We start from the raw sequence: 17,835 nt of genomic DNA, 5'->3' as shown, positions 1-17,835 counted from the left end.
GTTTCATTTCTCACTAAGGCACAGAAATTATGCAGCCAGTCCTCTGTGTAGGTAGAAAAAAAGTACAATCTAATATTGGATATTTTTCTTTCTCTGGGTTACACATGAGAGTTTATAGGAGTTTTATTATGCTCAGTAGATAGAATGGAATTGCAAAACCCAAGGCTATGGAAGCAAACAGTGTTTGAGTTTTTACTCAGACCTGAAGTCTTGTCACCCTGGGAAAGTTGCTTAGCCCCTTCATAAGCCTTAGTTTCCTCATTTATAAAATGGGAGCAATAATATTTCTCTAATAAGATTGTGGAAAGAATTAAAGTGTTCGGCAGAATGCCTGACCATGTGTAAGACCCAAATAAAGTATGTTAAGCTGTAATTATTATTACACTCTCATAGACATAAGAACCATTTTGAAGCACAATCTGTCCCAAGGTTACTGTCTTAAGTCACTGTACAAATTTCAAGAGCCAGATAATTACTGTAGGAAGAAAAAAAAAGACCCACAACAATTCTAAGAGCAAACATCAATTAAATACAACCATTCTGAAATTTCAACCTCAACCTAGCTGCTATTTAAAAGTTCTAAAAAAATCATGAACATGCTTGAATTTAGATAATCTTCTCCAAATGATAAATTATAAACAACACTATTATTCAAGGAGTACAACACTGTATTTCACCATTGTACAATCTAGATTTAAAAAGTAAATGCTTTATGATTTACTGATATTTACAGAGGCTTGAACATTTGGAGAAAATCTTAAAAGGCAAAGCTCTATACTCAAGGACATGATGTCTAGTACTCATAAATTCTGAATCTAAATGTTTTTTCTGACGATGTTCATAAAACAAAATCTTTACAGAGACAGCCATATTAAAGTTAAATTTAAACATGAATAAGCTCTGTAAAATTACATACATAATTCAATTAATCATTGTTTACATACATAAATTTAATTACAAATACATATGATTATGGTCAAAATTGTCAACTGGGCTCTGAGTAATTCTTTCTTTGTCTAGACCAGCAGTTCTCAACCTGTGGGTCGCGAACCCTTTGGGGGTCGAATGACCCTTTCACAGGGGTCGCCTAAGACCATCGGAAAACACATATATAATTACATATTGTTTTGTGATTAATCACTATGTTTTAATTATGTTCAATTTGTAACAATGAAAATACATCCTGCATATCAGATATTTAGATTACGATTCATAACAGTAGCAAAATTACGGTTATGAAGTAGCAACGAAAATAATTTTATGGTTGGGGTTCACCACAACATGAGGAACTGTATTAAAGGGTCGCGGCATTAGAAAGGTTGACAACCACTGGTCTAGACCATTGTTTTTCAAATTGTAAGTCATGATCCATAAATGATTCATGAAATCATTTCAGTAGGTCATGACCAGAAGTATCCCAGTTAAAATTAAATAGAGTATGTGCCTATGTATACTGATGGATGGTAACTAGACTTATTGTGGTGATAATTTTACAGTGTATACAAATAACAAATAATTATCTTATACACCTGAAATTAATATATTATATGTCAATTATACCTCAATTTAAAAAAGGAAATCAAAGTCAGGATTCAAATCCATGCCTAATAACCATAAGCCTATGCTCTTGTCAGTACACCTCATACCATCTCCAGAATACCCAAACGTTTATGTTGAAGAAGTCAGATTTTCATATCCTGCTGAAGGTAGGAATTATGTCAGAAAAACTTATTGTAAAAAAGAAATCAACAATGTACATGTTAAAATAACTAACTAAATTAGAGAAAAATATCAATTTTGTCATGTATATTAAGGATTAGTATTTTTGTTTCAGATATGCATAGATATACACATATCTATGTATATGTTCTGGGTCAAAATGAAAAATTGTTTTTGTACTTCATTATACAAAATAGGAAATGGTTCTGGGATTTCAGTGCCAGTAAATCCATGAAAGAATAAATTTTCCTGAATTCTACATTTTTGTACATTTTTAAATGATTTTTGAACATTTTTAAATCATTGTACATTTTCAACGATTTTTTAAAAATCCATCTTTAACAGAGAATTTAAAAACAAAGATATATAGAGAAGCTTACGCTTTTGGTTACAGCCCCCCAAAATATGTTTTCATTGACATAGTACTTTATATTTCACCTAAGCTTGAGGCATATGAACTAGCATCAAAGGAAATTTGGTAGGAAACTTGGAGAAGCCAATATCATCAATTGGAACTATTTTTTTCTATGCTTTGATCTTATTTTAATTTCTGTCTTTATCACAGTAGTTTATATATTTCCGTAGTACACTGGCCAAATAATGATTCAGGTAAGCATAAAAATGTATGGACAAAACAATCCTGGTTGTTTTCAAAATTAAGAGCACTAACATTTATTCAACATTATCCACATACTTCAGAGGCTTAATTACTGCCCTTCTGCAGAATAATTAATAGTTATTTTCACCTATGTTCCTGAAGATGTAGCAGATGCAAAAGGCAAAGTAAGTGTAGAGAGGGGAAAGTAAAGTAATTGGGGAAAACAAATGAGTGTATGTGTTAGTCCTGCAATGTCCAGTACAAATGTCTGGAAACTCATCTCTAGTGATAGAAACTGTCATAAAAAATATAGAGCGATACCATTGACACTATTCCATGCATAAATATGTCTTAAAACCCAGTTCACTAAATATCCAATCTTGGGTAAGTTATTTAACCTGTCTGCATCTCAGTTTCCCCATCTATAAAACAAAAAAAATAAAAATATGTCTCCAAAGGACTGCTGAAAAGATCATTTAAACTGATGCATATAAAGTGTTAATAAGCACATTCTAGTTTCCAAGAAATGCTCTGCAATGATTGTATTTTGGGACCAATGCTCATTGAAATGGTTATTGATTTTTATGAGGAAACACAGTTGAATGAGCTGTGTGTCTTTTTAGAAGCATGATTTTGGCAATTCAAAGTGAGATAAGTCATCAAATGGTTACAAATATAGGTAGTGAAACCAGCAAACCACAAAGCTCTTAGAAAAATAGCTGGGACGTTTCCAGAGGGCACAATCTGTCACTGAGTAGTTTTATATTTCATTTGAAACTGATCTATTTTGGCAACTTCCCCAAATTCAACCTTAAAATGTGATATAAGTTTTAACCTGGCTAAAGAAAGTTTTATTGTTCTTGAATGTATAAATGCTTCAAGAACATTTGAGAATTTTATTACTTAGTTCCTTTAGATGTGTCATACTCATACTTTTTTAAATAGAGTCTAAGTTAACGCATGACTGGTGAATTTTTGGTGTAGCTATAATATTTTTATCCTTCAGTATATCCAACTATATAAGATGGGTCCATTTAAAGAAAGCTAAAAGAAAATGTTAATAAGAAGATCATGCCCATTTCCATTTGGACAGTTCAATTGATCAAATGTGCCTTTTTAAGTGTATTTTTCTTCTCTTCATTTCCACAAATTAAGAGATAATGGTTTTGAGCCCAGCCAGTGTGACTCAATGGTTGAGCATGGACCTATGAACCAGGTCACAGTTCAATTCAACCTGCCCGGGTTGCAGGCTCGATCCCCAGAGTGGGGCATGCATGAGGCAGCTGATCAATGATTCTCATCAATGATGTTTCTATCTCTCCCTTCCTCTCTGAAATCAATAAAAAATATTTTTAAAAGTGTTAATGGTTTTTGAAACTACTGAGAAAATACCTAGGAACCTCATTATGTTGGTGAGTCAGAACTCAAAGGTAACCTTCAAAATGATCCTTGTAAGACAGATACTGATAGCACAAATAAGGGGACAACAGAAAGGCAGCTAGATGACACAGCAGCATGTGGTTGAGCAAAGTTATTAACCTCAGACTCCTGGTACACACTTCAAAATGGGTATGATGATATTAACTTAGAGGGTCCTTGTGAGACCCACAAATAATATGCACTTAGTTTCTATTAACATTCAGTAAAACCCTCCCATTCAGCCTTTACGAAATTGCATCCATTGCCTCACTCTTCTTATTTAGTGCAACATAGAATAGCAAAATAAGAAGTAGAAGCTACAAAAGGGTGTTTGGTTTTATTGAGATTCTAGGATGTAAAACAATATTCAACTAGACCTGGCTTGTTTTTCTCAGTGGTTGGAGCATTGGACCGCAGACTGAAGGGTCCAGGTTTGATTCTGGTCAAGGGCAGGAATTCCTGGGCCACAGACAGGGCACGTGCAGGAGGCAACTAATCGATGTGTCTCTCTCACATGGATGTTTTTCTCTCTCTCTGTCTCTCCCCCTTCCTTCCACTCTGTCAAAAAATCAATGGGAAAAAATATCATCAGGTAAGGATTAACAGCAAAAAAACTGAACTAAAGTAACACATTTTTGCGTTAAGTAGGTAATTTTCCCCCAGACATAATGGTTATTTCCACTTCCTTCAGGTATATCAGCTACTTGAATTTTCCATCCCCTTCCACATATATCAATAAATTCTTTTTTTCCCTTCATTTATTTTACATGCTTTTGTCTCCTTCCCTTCTTCTTGAAAAGGTGGTGTGGCATATTCCTCAGAAAAACCCTCATAGTGGACTATGAGTGCAGAGTTTTGTTTATTTTGTTCACTATACAATATCTGATATGTAGTAGAACATAACAGATATTTGCTGAATAGATTAATGAATCTCTTAACATATGCCAGATAACAATTTTCCATACTTTAAATTAATAGTTGGGCTTTTTTTCCTAAGGGGATTAGACCAAAGTTACTGGGTCTTTCCATGTCAGAGCAGAAAGCAGAAATAGCATATCACATTAAAGTTGGCCTACTTCGAGCACATGGTGAGAAAGCAGGGGTCTTTTTCTTTTTTTAATATTTTCATTGATTTCAGAGACGGAGAGAGAGATAGAAACATCAATGATGAGAGAGAATCATTGATCAGTTGCCTTCTGCACGCCTCCCACTGGGGATCGAGCCTACAACCCACGCATGTGCCCTGACCTGGAATGGAACTGTGACCTCCTGGTTCATAGGTCGACACACAACCACTGAGTCATGCTAGCCGTGCAAAGCAGGGATCTTTAGAAAAGATAATAATGCTGGGGAAAACAGAAGTAGGAAAAGATGAAGACAAAATATGAGACAGATTGACTCCATAAAAGAAGCCACAGCCATGAGTCTATAGCAGTGGTCGGCAAACTCATTAGTCAACAGAGCCAAATATCAACGGTACAATGATTGAAATTTCTTTTGAGAGCCAAATTTTTTAAACTTAAACTATATAGGTAGGTACATTGTTATTAAGTTAATTAGGGTACGCCTAAGGCTTAGGAAGAGCCACAGTCAAGGGGCCAAAGAGCCGCATTTGGCTCGCAAGCCACAGTTTGCTGACCACGGGTCTATAGGAACTGAGCAGGTTTGCCGAGGAAGGACATTGTGGATATCACTCATTCATAGGGTTGGCATGAGTTGGAACCAATTCAATGGCATATAACAGACACTTTTTGTATATAGTACCTGTTGCCTTGCTCTGTATTGTTTGTCTCCCTATTGTCTTCAAGGAAAGAGATCCTTTCTTTAAGGCCTTTAGAGGTTGACATTTGTAAGGAAAATGTTAATGATATTAAGCCCTGGAACACTCTGGGTAGATTTCATTATCAGCTGCAAATTCTGACCTCTGCCTCAAGGCAAGTAATAAAAGACCAGAACAGTCAGTGAGTCCTCTGCCCTTTTGGTGCAGGTAGACAAGAAGGTGAAAGTAGAGAGTCAGCTAAAGACAATGGGCAGTTTTTCAGTTTTATCACTGGCTCCTAACAAGACTGAGCATGCTTCAAGTTTCTACTTCAGGATCCCACTGACAATTAAAGCTTTTCATCTTGGGGTTCAGAGACCTGAGAAGAGTGCATAAGGGCTCCTTGCATTTGATAAAAATAAAAGATGTGAAACATTTTGACAAGTTTTATTCTCATTGTACTAACATTTCTTACATCTTGAAGTAGAAGAGTCAAAAAGCAGGGTGGTCTATAAGCTGTCACCCCATAATTTAGGAAAGATACTAAAAAAGATTTAAGGAGGTATATATGGTGGGACAAAATAGGTTTACAGTTTAAATATGCAAAATGCAGAATTTATTCTTGTATTCTTATTTGTTAATTATTGTATTATTTTCCATACAAACAACTATAAACCTACTTTTTCCCACCCTGTATTATAAAATGGGGCAATGGAAAACATGAGTAGCAAAGCAAACAGAGCCCCAAGAGAGGCTGACATAGAAAATATGTCATAAAGACACACACACACACACACACACACACACACACACGGAAAATTATTTCTGTTAAAATGACTTTCTCTTTTTTCATCAACAATTAGTTAAAAGCTGTCCAGCAAGCAATTTATTTCACATCCACCTCTTCTTTTTTATTCCTAGTTGCATCACTTTAAACCACTGGCTCTCAACCAGTGGCTATTTTGCTCTCTTGAAAACATTGGACAATAGCAGGAGTCAGTTTTGCTTGTCACTGCTGGGGGTGGAGGGTGCTGCTGACATCTAGGACATATAGTAGGTAGAGGCAAAGCATGCTGGGAAACATTCTCCAATGCACAGCTCAGCAGCAGCATAGGGACCATTACCATTCTTCTCATCCCAATGGCAGTGGTGACACCTGACAAAACCATGCCTTTACAAGTAAACATTCCACAATCACTCCTGTTCAACTGTTGAGGAATCTCATGTGGCTTCATGCTGTGGTGTGTCCACTCTAAAAGATTCAGATCAATATTTATTTTGGTCTTCTTTTCATCCTGAAAATACTGAAGGAGAATTTCACAGATCTTGTTGCCCTTCTGTCCCATAGAATCAAGATATTTTTCTTAGGTCTATCACCACCAGGCTCCATTGTACCTTCCGATGAATAGGCACCAGAATTAGTTCCTGTTCAAAGAGATTGACCCCTTTGGTCCATCTTTTCACTGCTTGGTAACCCCCAGACTTTAATTTAGGATAGAAGAAAGTACTGAATGCATGAAGTACTGGATGGCCTTGTTTTTTATTTCTTTCCATGAGAAGATTCATGTAAAAATGAATGACTTCATCATTGAGCCAGTGAAAGTTCCTCAGGGTCTGGATGTCCCCTCGAGTGATGCGCAATTTGAAAGCACTACTTAGGATCTCATCCTGTGGGCCATGGCCCAGGGCGTTACTGATTTCCTTTTCCATGTCCTCTGTAAGTTCAAGAAGATCATCTGTTCTGTTATCTCTCTCGTTGCCTGAGCAATTTTTTTCTTTTGTCTCAAGTGTTGACATTTTCCTCCTGCATAAGCCATTGCTCCCACTGCCCAGGCGGAGTCGGGCTGACACTTCTTAGGACAGGTCAGGTTCCAGCTGGTGTCCCCTCCTACCTTCATTTTCAAGTCTAATTCCAACTGTCTTCTCTATATCTGAAATTCTCCCCTTTGAACACCTCTTTTCACTCCTCATTGGACATAGAGGTCCCCTTGTTTCAGCAGCTCTATATTGTTTTGGAACAAACTGAGTTGTTCTGACTCCACGACTTTGCTCTTCCCCCCAGCCTTTGGTCTTTAATGTATCCATGCGACATCTTTGAGAACTATAATGAGTTGAAGTTACAGGAGGAACAGAGTTTCCATGAACACCTTCTTTAAGTCGCTCCAATAACCTTCGGTACTTCTCTCTTTCCTTTTTTTGAACACCCTCCTCCACAGTATAATGGGGACGCCTCAGACGCTTGCCACCCTCTTCAATAATCATCTCTGTTACAACCTGTTCCTGAGGTTTCCACATTAAGGAACTCTCTGGATTGCCTTTGCTATGCCGGCGGCCACCTGGTCTTCTATTATAGCCTTCTGAGTTCAAAGTAAACCCAAAGGAAGGCAGGACTCTGCAAGGCTGATCTCGAGTTACTGTCACTCTGATCTTCGGATAATCACTTATTCCATTAGGAGATTTATTACCCAGTTTCAGCATGTTGTTCCAGAATCCGGAACCTGTCAGTTCACAAGATGAAGAGTTTGAAAATACCTCTCCTGAAGGAGCCACATTCCGTGTTCCGTTATAAGCAGAAGCTACAGAAGCTACCATGGGCTTCGTGGCCAGCTGGAATGGGAATCCAAACAAGCTGGCAGCATTGTAGAGACTGTTTTTCACTTGGTGAATAAAGCAATCTAATCTTGGTCTTTTGGCTGGTATTTCATCAGTGTCGACTGTAGAAAACAGAGTGCTGTTCGAGCGCCATCGCTTCAGCAGGGCCCGCAGGGGGCACCGACCAGTCGCAGAAGCGGAAAATGGTGCCGAGAATCCTAACCAGCCATTTGTACATACCAAGCCGAAGCAGCAGCGGCGGCCAACACACCCCAAGACGCAAACCCCAGAGCTGTCGCCACCGCTGCCACCTTCGCCGCCTCAGCCACCACAGCCAAGGCTCAGTGGTGGACTCCAAAACTATGCCTTGAAATAGCACTATAACTATACTAATAACATTCTCTCCTCCATCGTTTGCTTACTTCAATCCAACTCGAGATTAGTTGCAAAGTTTGTATTGAAAGTGTTATTCTCATATGCTACAACCTTCAGTGGCTTTACTCTTACAATAAAGTCCCAAATTCATAACCTATCATGTAAGGGGCTCAGATATTTCCTTCCATTCTCTCTTTCATGGCTTTGTAAAACTACATATAACCTGTTTCATGTTACACCTTCCTATTTGTTTTTTTTTCTACTGCTACAAACATATAAAAAACAAAATGAAATAAAAATTATTTCCCAAACACATTTAAATCATATTCTCCTTCAAGTTCCAGCTCAAATTTCATTTACTCTATAGCTTTTCCTGACTCATTACAATGATGCTTTCCAATTTTGTAAATTGTTTATCTTCATAAAAATTATATTTGTGAATGCACATTCTACATTTGTAAAATAATTTGTTCAACAGCAAATTTGAGAAGCAATTCAATTTAGCTGCCCTATTCACTTTTATCCAATCCATCAGGTCTTTTAATCAGGCTAATAAAGTTTCACCTTCTATCATCTAAATCTAGATTTCTTAAAATGTCAAGTGAAAATATTTTTACATTTATAATATGATTTCAAAACCATACTGATTTAATTTGTAATATTTTAAATAGATCTAAATTTTTGCTTTTCATGTTTCTGTGTGTAGATGTGGAAGATTTTACAACTCACATACTTATGATGAGAATATTGCCCAATATTCATTTTTAAATGCTCTCTCCATGGCATGAATTTCTAATAAAATTCAGTTCCTTCTTAATGGTTGATAATACCGAATTTTACCTTGAAGGGAGAGCTCAAATGCTTTAAAGGCTTTTGGAAATATCTGAGAAATAACATAGTACTTGGAACTATTTTCCAACACAAAAAATATTCAGTGTATTTGAAACACTTTAAAAAAGGAAAATATGTATTATATTTTTTCAACTACTCTGTGATGATGTAACTAGAACACTTCTGTGTAGTAAAACGATTTGCTGAGACTCTCCTGTTTTACTACAAAATATTATAAGTATTCTTCTACTTACAAGTGTTTCAAATACACTGGCTTTTCACTGTGGATATCAATGCCATACAGGGCTTAGCAAAACTAGATTTACAGTTGCATTGTGACATTATTTTGAGTTAATAAAGTTCTTGTAATAATCATAACCTATGTGTCTTTCCATATGAACTGTAAACCTACTTTTGCCCACCCACTTTTGTCCACCCCTGTATATTATATAAAATGATCCCAAAACCTGTATATTAAAAATTAATAAATTTTTATTTCTTTCTAAATTTTAAATAAAATGAAGAGACACTGTAATGATTTCTTTAGAACACCAGAGGATCGTCTTGTGTATCTCCCAGGTAGGTGCTCCCACTTTCTAGATTATGCTCTAATCTGTAATGCTTTCTTTATCCTCTAAATGCCTGTAGGAGTTATAATCAAAATACAAGTATCATGCATGAAGTGTTTACCACTTATTGAGATGTAGTGAAGTACGTACACGATTAAACTATCTAATTTAACCTTAGAAAATAAGGGATTATTACAGTCCACATTTTATAGTAAGAAGACCAGATTCATAGAGATTAAGAGCTTGCCCAAGGTCACACAGTTAATAAAGAGAGGAGATGGGAGTTGAACTCAGTATTTGTTTCACAGAAGCCTGCAATTTTAACTATGTTGCCAGAAATATTTTTAATATCTTAAGGGGCAGAAGCATTACTCTGAGAGAGCTAGATAGGTAAATTTGCATTTAAAAATTAAAATGTAACCCAGCCGGTGTGGGTCAGTGGTTGAGTGTTGACCTATGAACCAGGAGGTCACAATTCAATTCCCATTCAGGGCACATGCCGGGGTTGTGGGCTTCATCCATAATATAGGGGGCATGTGGGAGGCAGCCAATCAATGATTTCCTCTCATCATTGATGTTTTTTGTCTCTCCCTCTCCTTTCCTCTCTATAATGGAAAAAAAGTATTTTAAAAATTAAAATGTAAAAATATACCATATTTTATATAAATGTAATAATTATAAGCCACTCAAACAATCCTAGAGATATTACTAGAATTTTCTGATTCATCCAGTCTCTCTTACCCCTAGTCCTTTCTAATTTTACATGTTTATAATATGACTAGTGGCCCAGTGAACAAAATGTGTGCACATTAAAAGGGAATTAGAGGAAATATTTTAATATTGCTATTTGCCCTTTCTCTATAATAAAAGTGTCAGAGATGAAAGAAAATTAGTAAAATGTATATGAAAATCTCCCTCCTGTCAGAGTCTGGGGCATGCCACTGGACACAGAGTCAAGTCCCTGCCCACCCGCGCATGCCTCAAAATCGTGTGAGACCCAGACCCAGCCGGCCCCACCCCCGTCAAGCCCTGCAGGGCGAGGGGCACAGCCTCAGGTCCCCTGGCCCTGGCACGAGGGCACGAGTGTGTGATGACAATGTATATATTAGCTCTTTATTATATAGGATTAGCTTTGGTGTACAATATCTATATTCTCAATAGGTAACTTGTTCATATAAAGATTTTTTTTTAAATCTAGCATGAGCTTCATTAGGACAGTGCCTTAAAATTTATATATTTAAATGTTTAAATCACCACATAAAATTGTGGATACTATAAGATATGTTGCAACAATATCACTGGGATTATTTTATTGCTATATAATCATACTTCTAACATGTTGAAATTTAAAACATGTCTATTGAAATATTTCAAAGTGCTCTACTTTGGAAAACAGGAAGAGAAATAAACAGAAGGAATATTTTCATTGTTCACATACTGAGATAATTAATACTATATTTAAAAACAATGTTTCACTATATTTTTAAATACTCTTGAATAGAATCAGTTACCATTTTCTTGATTTGTATAACCCTTAAAATTTTTCTATAAAATTAGTACTTATCCTCTAAAAAAGTATTGTTTACATGTTGGCCTTCTTTCATATTATACCAGGAAGGGAGCAGAATTATCACCACATATATAAATTAAAACAATGAATTAAATCTTGCATATTAAAATATGGTAGCAATTAAAAACCTTAACATGAAGATGAATTAAAAATCATGCAAATGAGCACAACAGGAAGGCCAAACGTATTTGTTCTGGGGAAACCATAAATCAGGAAAAGGAAATTCATTTATGCCAGAAGGGAAATAATCACAAGTATGTTTCAAATCTCTTGATTTAGAAATGCTGCGATTCTGCTCAATCTGACTTACAAACCTTTTCAGATAATCAAATTGTGCCCAGTCCTGAAGGAACACACATGATATTTGTTTAAAAGGATGGTGATTGCCGTGTAAATTTCTTTTACATTGTTATTAACACGAGCTGCTCCACAGACTTGGCAAACACTGCTTATTTCTCCCACTGTCCCAGAAGAACCATAACCCGCCAATTATCGTGGGAATAGTTTATCAGAGTATGGATTATCTGGAGTTCCTATTTCTCTTTCATTTGGCCTATTCACAGCTCATTAGCACCTCAATAAGAAAGTTCAGGCTAAGGAAGGAAAGGCTGCCAAAATTTTAAAAAATTAAATTTGCTCCTTATAAGCAGCACATACTGTAGAACCTTGGTTCTCGAACTTAATTCTTCTGGAAGGCTGTTCAAGAATCCATTTGTTCAAAAACTAAATCATTTTTTCCATTAGAAATAATTTAAATTTAATTAATCCATTCCAGACCACAAATGATTCCATGTTTTAACCTTTCTTAAATACAGTATATGTCTAATGTACTGTATAATCTATAAACACATGCTTCTTTTATTAAATTTATCAAACCATCTTCTACTTGTCTTAAATGAATCACTTTCAGCACTCGTTCCAGGGATGTCTTTCAGGAAGTCAGTATGTAGCATCTTGGCTTGTTCATATATCACTACCTCTGAAATGCTGTCACAGGCTACCTGCTTTTCATTTACCCAAATCAACAAATGTTTCTACCCCCTCAATTGCCTATGATCATTGTTTATTTCACCCCCTTAGCAACTTTAGCACTTTTGATGGCCTCTTTATAATTTAACATTGTGTTAATCATCCATTTGCCAGCAACAAAAGCAAAAACACAAAAATATTCACAGCACAATTTCCTGAGAGGTTAACAACTGAGGTTTAGAGGTAAAGTAACATCCATTCTCTCCTTTATTTGTGGCCCGGAGAAATGTTTATTGTCATGCTGAAGGGTTGTCAGGTTGAGAACCAAAGTTCTGTTCAACAACCAAGACATTTTTTCCAAAAACAACTTGGTCAAGAACCAAATTGTTTGAGATGGGAGACTTTCAAGAACTGAGTTTTGACTATACAGCAAAGCATTTTAAAATGCTAGAAAAATTAGCCAAAATGGGATCCACAAAGATATTTAATACACTGGCAATTTGCTTTTACTGATTTTTCTCCCACTGTATTGTCTGAAATATTGACTGATTGATTGGAGGTTTGAGCATCCTATAGGACTCCGAGTCCTTAATTTTTAGCATTTAACAGATATCACTTTCCAGTGAGCAATATATGAAACTGATTGCCAATATATTGTGCATTTTCAGTGTGGGGACAAGAAACTGAAAATCAGCTTTCCAAAAGAAGATTTCTGACACCTAAATAGTTTCTTGGGGAGAAAAGTATTTGCCTGGTAAAAAGAATCAATTGGAAAGCTGTTTGTTTGGTTTACGCTTGCCTGTGCATTTGATGCCACCAATATTGCTGACTGTCCTCTAGAAACAGAAAACTACTTGAGGTAAAGAACAACTAGAACTGAAGTTTAGAGGGCCCTGGGAGGGGTACAGCATGGAATACGGGGAGTCAGGGCAGAAAAAGCCACTACTAATGAATGAAAGTATGGCCACCTTTGCCTTGGTTTGTAGCCTGGCATGAAAGCACCAGGCCAAGCCCAATGCTCCCCACCCGCACCAGTAATGCCAAAGAACCATCAACATGGTGGCAATCCTGTGTCCAAGACAAGCAGATCTGCACGCTATGAATTTATGTCTGCACTAGGAAGTACTTGATAGAACTCCTAGAAAACAGTGTTTTGTGCCCTCAGATGATATGCTCATGAGTTCCATGTTCTGTTTTTCAGAAAGACTTATGATTTTGTGATTATACATATTCATAAACATCCCAAAATATATAATTATTTTGAAAACACTAAAGATAATGTACATTTGGGGTCACAAGTAAGTGTTTTGATCATTTTTTACCAACCTGAGATATCTACATTGTAACACAGCCAGAATAGTTATGATCACTCATGGAGAATAACCAGGAAACCCATCCCAAGGGGATGGTGATTTTGTTTATTAAGTAGAATTCATTCTTGGGATGCAAGGTTGGTAAAATATCCACAAATTGATTAACATGATATACCACATAAACAAAATTAAGGATGAATATCATATGATCTTATCAATAGTTGCAGAAAAAGCATTTGACAAAATCCAGGACCCATTTATGGAAAAAAATAAAGCTTTCAGCAACGTGGGAATAGAAGGAACGTATTTCAACAGTGAGTCTTCAACAAATATTTATTGAGTGACTAGCAAGGGTGATGTGCTGTTCCACACAATGGTAATGCAATCATATACAGAACAGACAAAAATCCACATCTGTATGGAACTAATCCTATTAGGGGAGGCATACTAAAGAAATAAACAAGATAATTTGAAGCTGGTATGTGCTATGAAGAAAAGTAAAGCAAGGGAGGAGAATAAGAAGTGCCAGGGAAGGAAGGGGATAGCATGGATTTAACAGGATGGTCAGGGAAAATATCACTGAGTATCATTTGAGGAAAAGACTTAAAAATTTTAGAGAGAGGAATATGTGGGGAAATGTGTACTGGACAAAAGCATGCAGCTGTGTATGACTTCAGTGGAATGAGAGAAGGTAAGAATGATGGAAGATAAGGACAGAGAAGAAATGAAGGGGGAGAGGGAAGTGATTTGTATGGGCTTATAAGACAGCAGGACTGCATTTTATTCTGAGTGAATGGCAAGCCACTGGAAGATTTTCAGCAGCAGTGTGATATGTGACTTACATTTTAAGAGGACCATGTGACAGACAAAATGGATTATAGGTAAGAAAAGAGCCAAAGTAGGTAGACCAGTTGAAATGGCTACTTCAGTAATTCACACCAGAGATGACAGTGGTAGCAATGGAGGTGATGAGAAGCTATCAGAATTGTATACAGACTGGTGAAGGTGACTTGGCAACATTTTCTGACTGATAATATGGGATGTGAGAAAACGGGAGACTAAGCTGGCCTCCAAAATATTTGACTGGGGCAACTGGAAGAATGGAGGAGCCACTTACTGTGATAGGAAGAGCTCCTGAAAAAACAGATTTGGAGGTTGATTGTTTAGAACATGTTAAATTTGAACTAAGAGTAAATGATTGTGTATCTAAATGTGGAGTTTAGCAGAAAGATCTGTGTAGAGAGCACCTGGGAAGGCACATGAGCTAATTGTCGGCTGAGTCCAGTGGTGTCGGCAGAGCCACATCCTGCAAACATACCTTGCCAAAGGCAGGTACGTTATCAGCCTGACCTTTAGCTTAGGCACCAGGGAGTGGGATTCATTATCTAAGTTCAGCCAGGCACCAGGAAAGGACACAATTATCCAGACTCAGACAGGAGTGACAATTACAAAGAAGCCACAAGAATGAAGAATTGCATCTTGATCTTGAACCATGATTTCACATAGTTTCCTTTGTCTTAAACTCTAGTAAAACTTCCTGGAATCATGCCGTATATAATAAGTCCACTGCACTAGCCCTGGGCCACTGTCTCTCCATCCAAGAACAGTGTCCCACCTGGCCCCAGCTTTACTTAAAGTCTTTGTGTCTGTCTCTTTTTTTTTTTCCTTTTCTCAATCCCCAGCCGCCCTTACTCAGGTTTGGTGCCTCTCTAGCCATACTGGCCGTGGCTAACCAGAGTTCTGAACTGGGGTAAACATTTGAAAGGCAATAACTTCAGATAGTATTTGATATTATGATGCTAGATGAGACCATCAGGGAAATAAATGGGGTCTAAGAACCAAGCCCTGATTACTGTCATCTTATATTTTAAATCATATTTAATCATTAAACATCCATAATGCATACACTCATGTTCATATGCACATCAATTTGTGGACTACGAGTCAAGAATAATTACTTTCTCGGTTTTACAAATGTCAAAACTAGCCATTGAAACTTTGAACATTGCCCTGGCCAGTGTGGCTCAGTTGCTTGGAATATCACCCCATACACTGAAAGGTCACAGGTTCAATTCATGATAAGGGCACATACCCAGGTTGCAGGTTCTATCCCCAGTCAGGGCACAGGAGGCAACCAATCAATGTTTCACTCTCACATTCAATGTTTCTCTTTCTCTCCTGCTCCCTGATTCTCTCTCTAAAATCAAATAAAAACATATCTCCAGGTGAATTTTTTTTTTAAAAAAGTTCAGAACATTCATTGGCATTTTTCTAAACAGAAAAGTCCCTGCATTACTTGACTATGTATGGGAAATGATGTTTTTCAGACGGTTTTTTCTAGAGTTGGCTCAACAAGCCCCATAGCCCCTGTGCATTATTCACATAGACTGTAGGAAGTGCAAAAAAAAAATCTGGCATCAGGAGGCAGAGCCCTACTGATCAGCAAGCTTTTGCATAAATAATAAAATTCCAGCAGCAAACGTTTTAAAACAAAGTTTAACCTGATCCTTATTTTACTGTGTTTTTTAAAGTCAAATCATGTTAAAAATGTTCTGCTATGTCATGGTCTGTACGCTATGCCCTATGCCATCTTGCTCTCTGACAAAACTTGAATTCAAAATATTATTTTTTAATAAAGGGAGAAAATACACTGAGAATTAAAGCACTGAAAAATGATTAAACAGGGATCAATAATAATAATATTCACTTACTAAAATTGGAATTGTATTAAATATTAATGGATAAAAATTTACTACTGATGACATATCATGAATGTCCATGTAGATTTTATGTGCCTGTTTGTCCACAAAAACAACCTTCATAGTTTCATACTACTTATTATACACTAGAGGCTCGGAGCATGAAAATTCACGCACTGGGGACTGAGTGAGATGAGCCAGACATGCCCTGGAGGCCTCGCGAGGTCCCTCCCCAGCTGGCCAACCTCCTACTTCCCTCCCCAGCTCCGATCTTGCACCAGTGGGGTCCCTCAGCCTTGCCTATGCCCTCTTGCAATCCAAGAACCCTTGGGGGATGTTGGAGAGCTGGTTTCAGCCCGATCCTGCAGGCCAGGCCAAGTGATCCCACTGGTGCACAAATTCGTGGACTGGGCCTTTATAGTTTATAAAGTATACGATTTTCTAAACACTATGCTGTAGATCTGAAACTAATACACAATAATAATGAATGTAAACTGTAACTGAAAACATTTTTTAAAATTTATTTTTAAAAAGAAAGTATCCTCAGCTACAAGTGAGTAGATATAAAATGGTTAACATTTCAGCCTCAATATTACTCATGAGTAAAAATCATCCTAAGATATTTCTCTCTTCCCTCAGTTCTTAAATTTGGCTTAGGTGACTGTAGAATGTTCTTAATAATGTACAGCTCAACATTATTCCGTGAATTATGTCTGGTTCATAAACACTTTCAATTACCAGATATCAAACTGTTTTAATCAAACTTAATTTCTTATTCCAATTAACCATAACTTGACTTTTTAAATTTACATGCCTACATACAGACACACATATAGACACAGTTCACTAGGTTCCTAGTGTCCAAATACTACCTTAAATAAACATGATACCTAAATATAGTATATGTTACATAAATATATCATTTTATTTGTTAACATAAATATATCATTTTAAATCAAAAGAGAAAAGTATATTGTGTTTATAGTGCTGTTATTGTTAAAAAATAGAGATTGCTTGGAAATTTCTTAGGTATATATTGTACCGTATGATACAAGTACTATCATAATTTATGGGAAAATGTGGATATTATCTGGTAATTACTTTTTTTCTACTAAAATAAATAAGTCAATAAAACTTGCTTAAAAAATTGAAAATCATACATTAGATTGACCTAGGTGGGTCCTCTTTTCCTGTACTTTACAAAGTAATGTATCCAGATAAATAGCTTCATTTTACTAAGCTTATTAAACTCTGTTTGTTTTGGTAAATTCTATGATGCATATTGAAGGCCAGACGTCTATAACAAGAAAATATAAAAATGGAGAATTTAATAATAATCTAAACTATGTAAATGTATGCAATTTACTTCTCATATGCTTATTTGCTTATACAAGCTGTAGAGTATGAAACTAACTCAAGCGA

The 17,835-nt window shown here is 36.5% G+C and overlaps 2 protein-coding genes across 2 annotated transcripts in view; both read right to left on the bottom strand.

The window, feature by feature from the left end:
• DMD (dystrophin) overlaps window positions 1-17,835 on the bottom strand; it is a 1,824,373-nt gene that overhangs the window by 1,628,202 nt on the left and 178,336 nt on the right. The gene's annotated exons all lie outside the window — the stretch shown is intronic.
• LOC118654261 (sentrin-specific protease 2-like) lies at window positions 6,422-8,353 on the bottom strand. The gene is given in 3 exon segments (XM_036305595.1): window positions 6,422-6,857; window positions 6,859-8,259; window positions 8,261-8,353. Coding segments are annotated over 3 exon segments (1,902 nt in total). The 5' UTR covers window positions 8,326-8,353.

Source organism: Myotis myotis, unplaced genomic scaffold (genome assembly GCF_014108235.1).
Source record: "Myotis myotis isolate mMyoMyo1 unplaced genomic scaffold, mMyoMyo1.p scaffold_m19_p_4, whole genome shotgun sequence".
Classification (NCBI taxonomy): domain Eukaryota; kingdom Metazoa; phylum Chordata; class Mammalia; order Chiroptera; family Vespertilionidae; genus Myotis; species Myotis myotis.
Note: the sequence above shows the minus strand (reverse complement) of the source record. Positions and strands in the feature narration are given on the sequence as shown.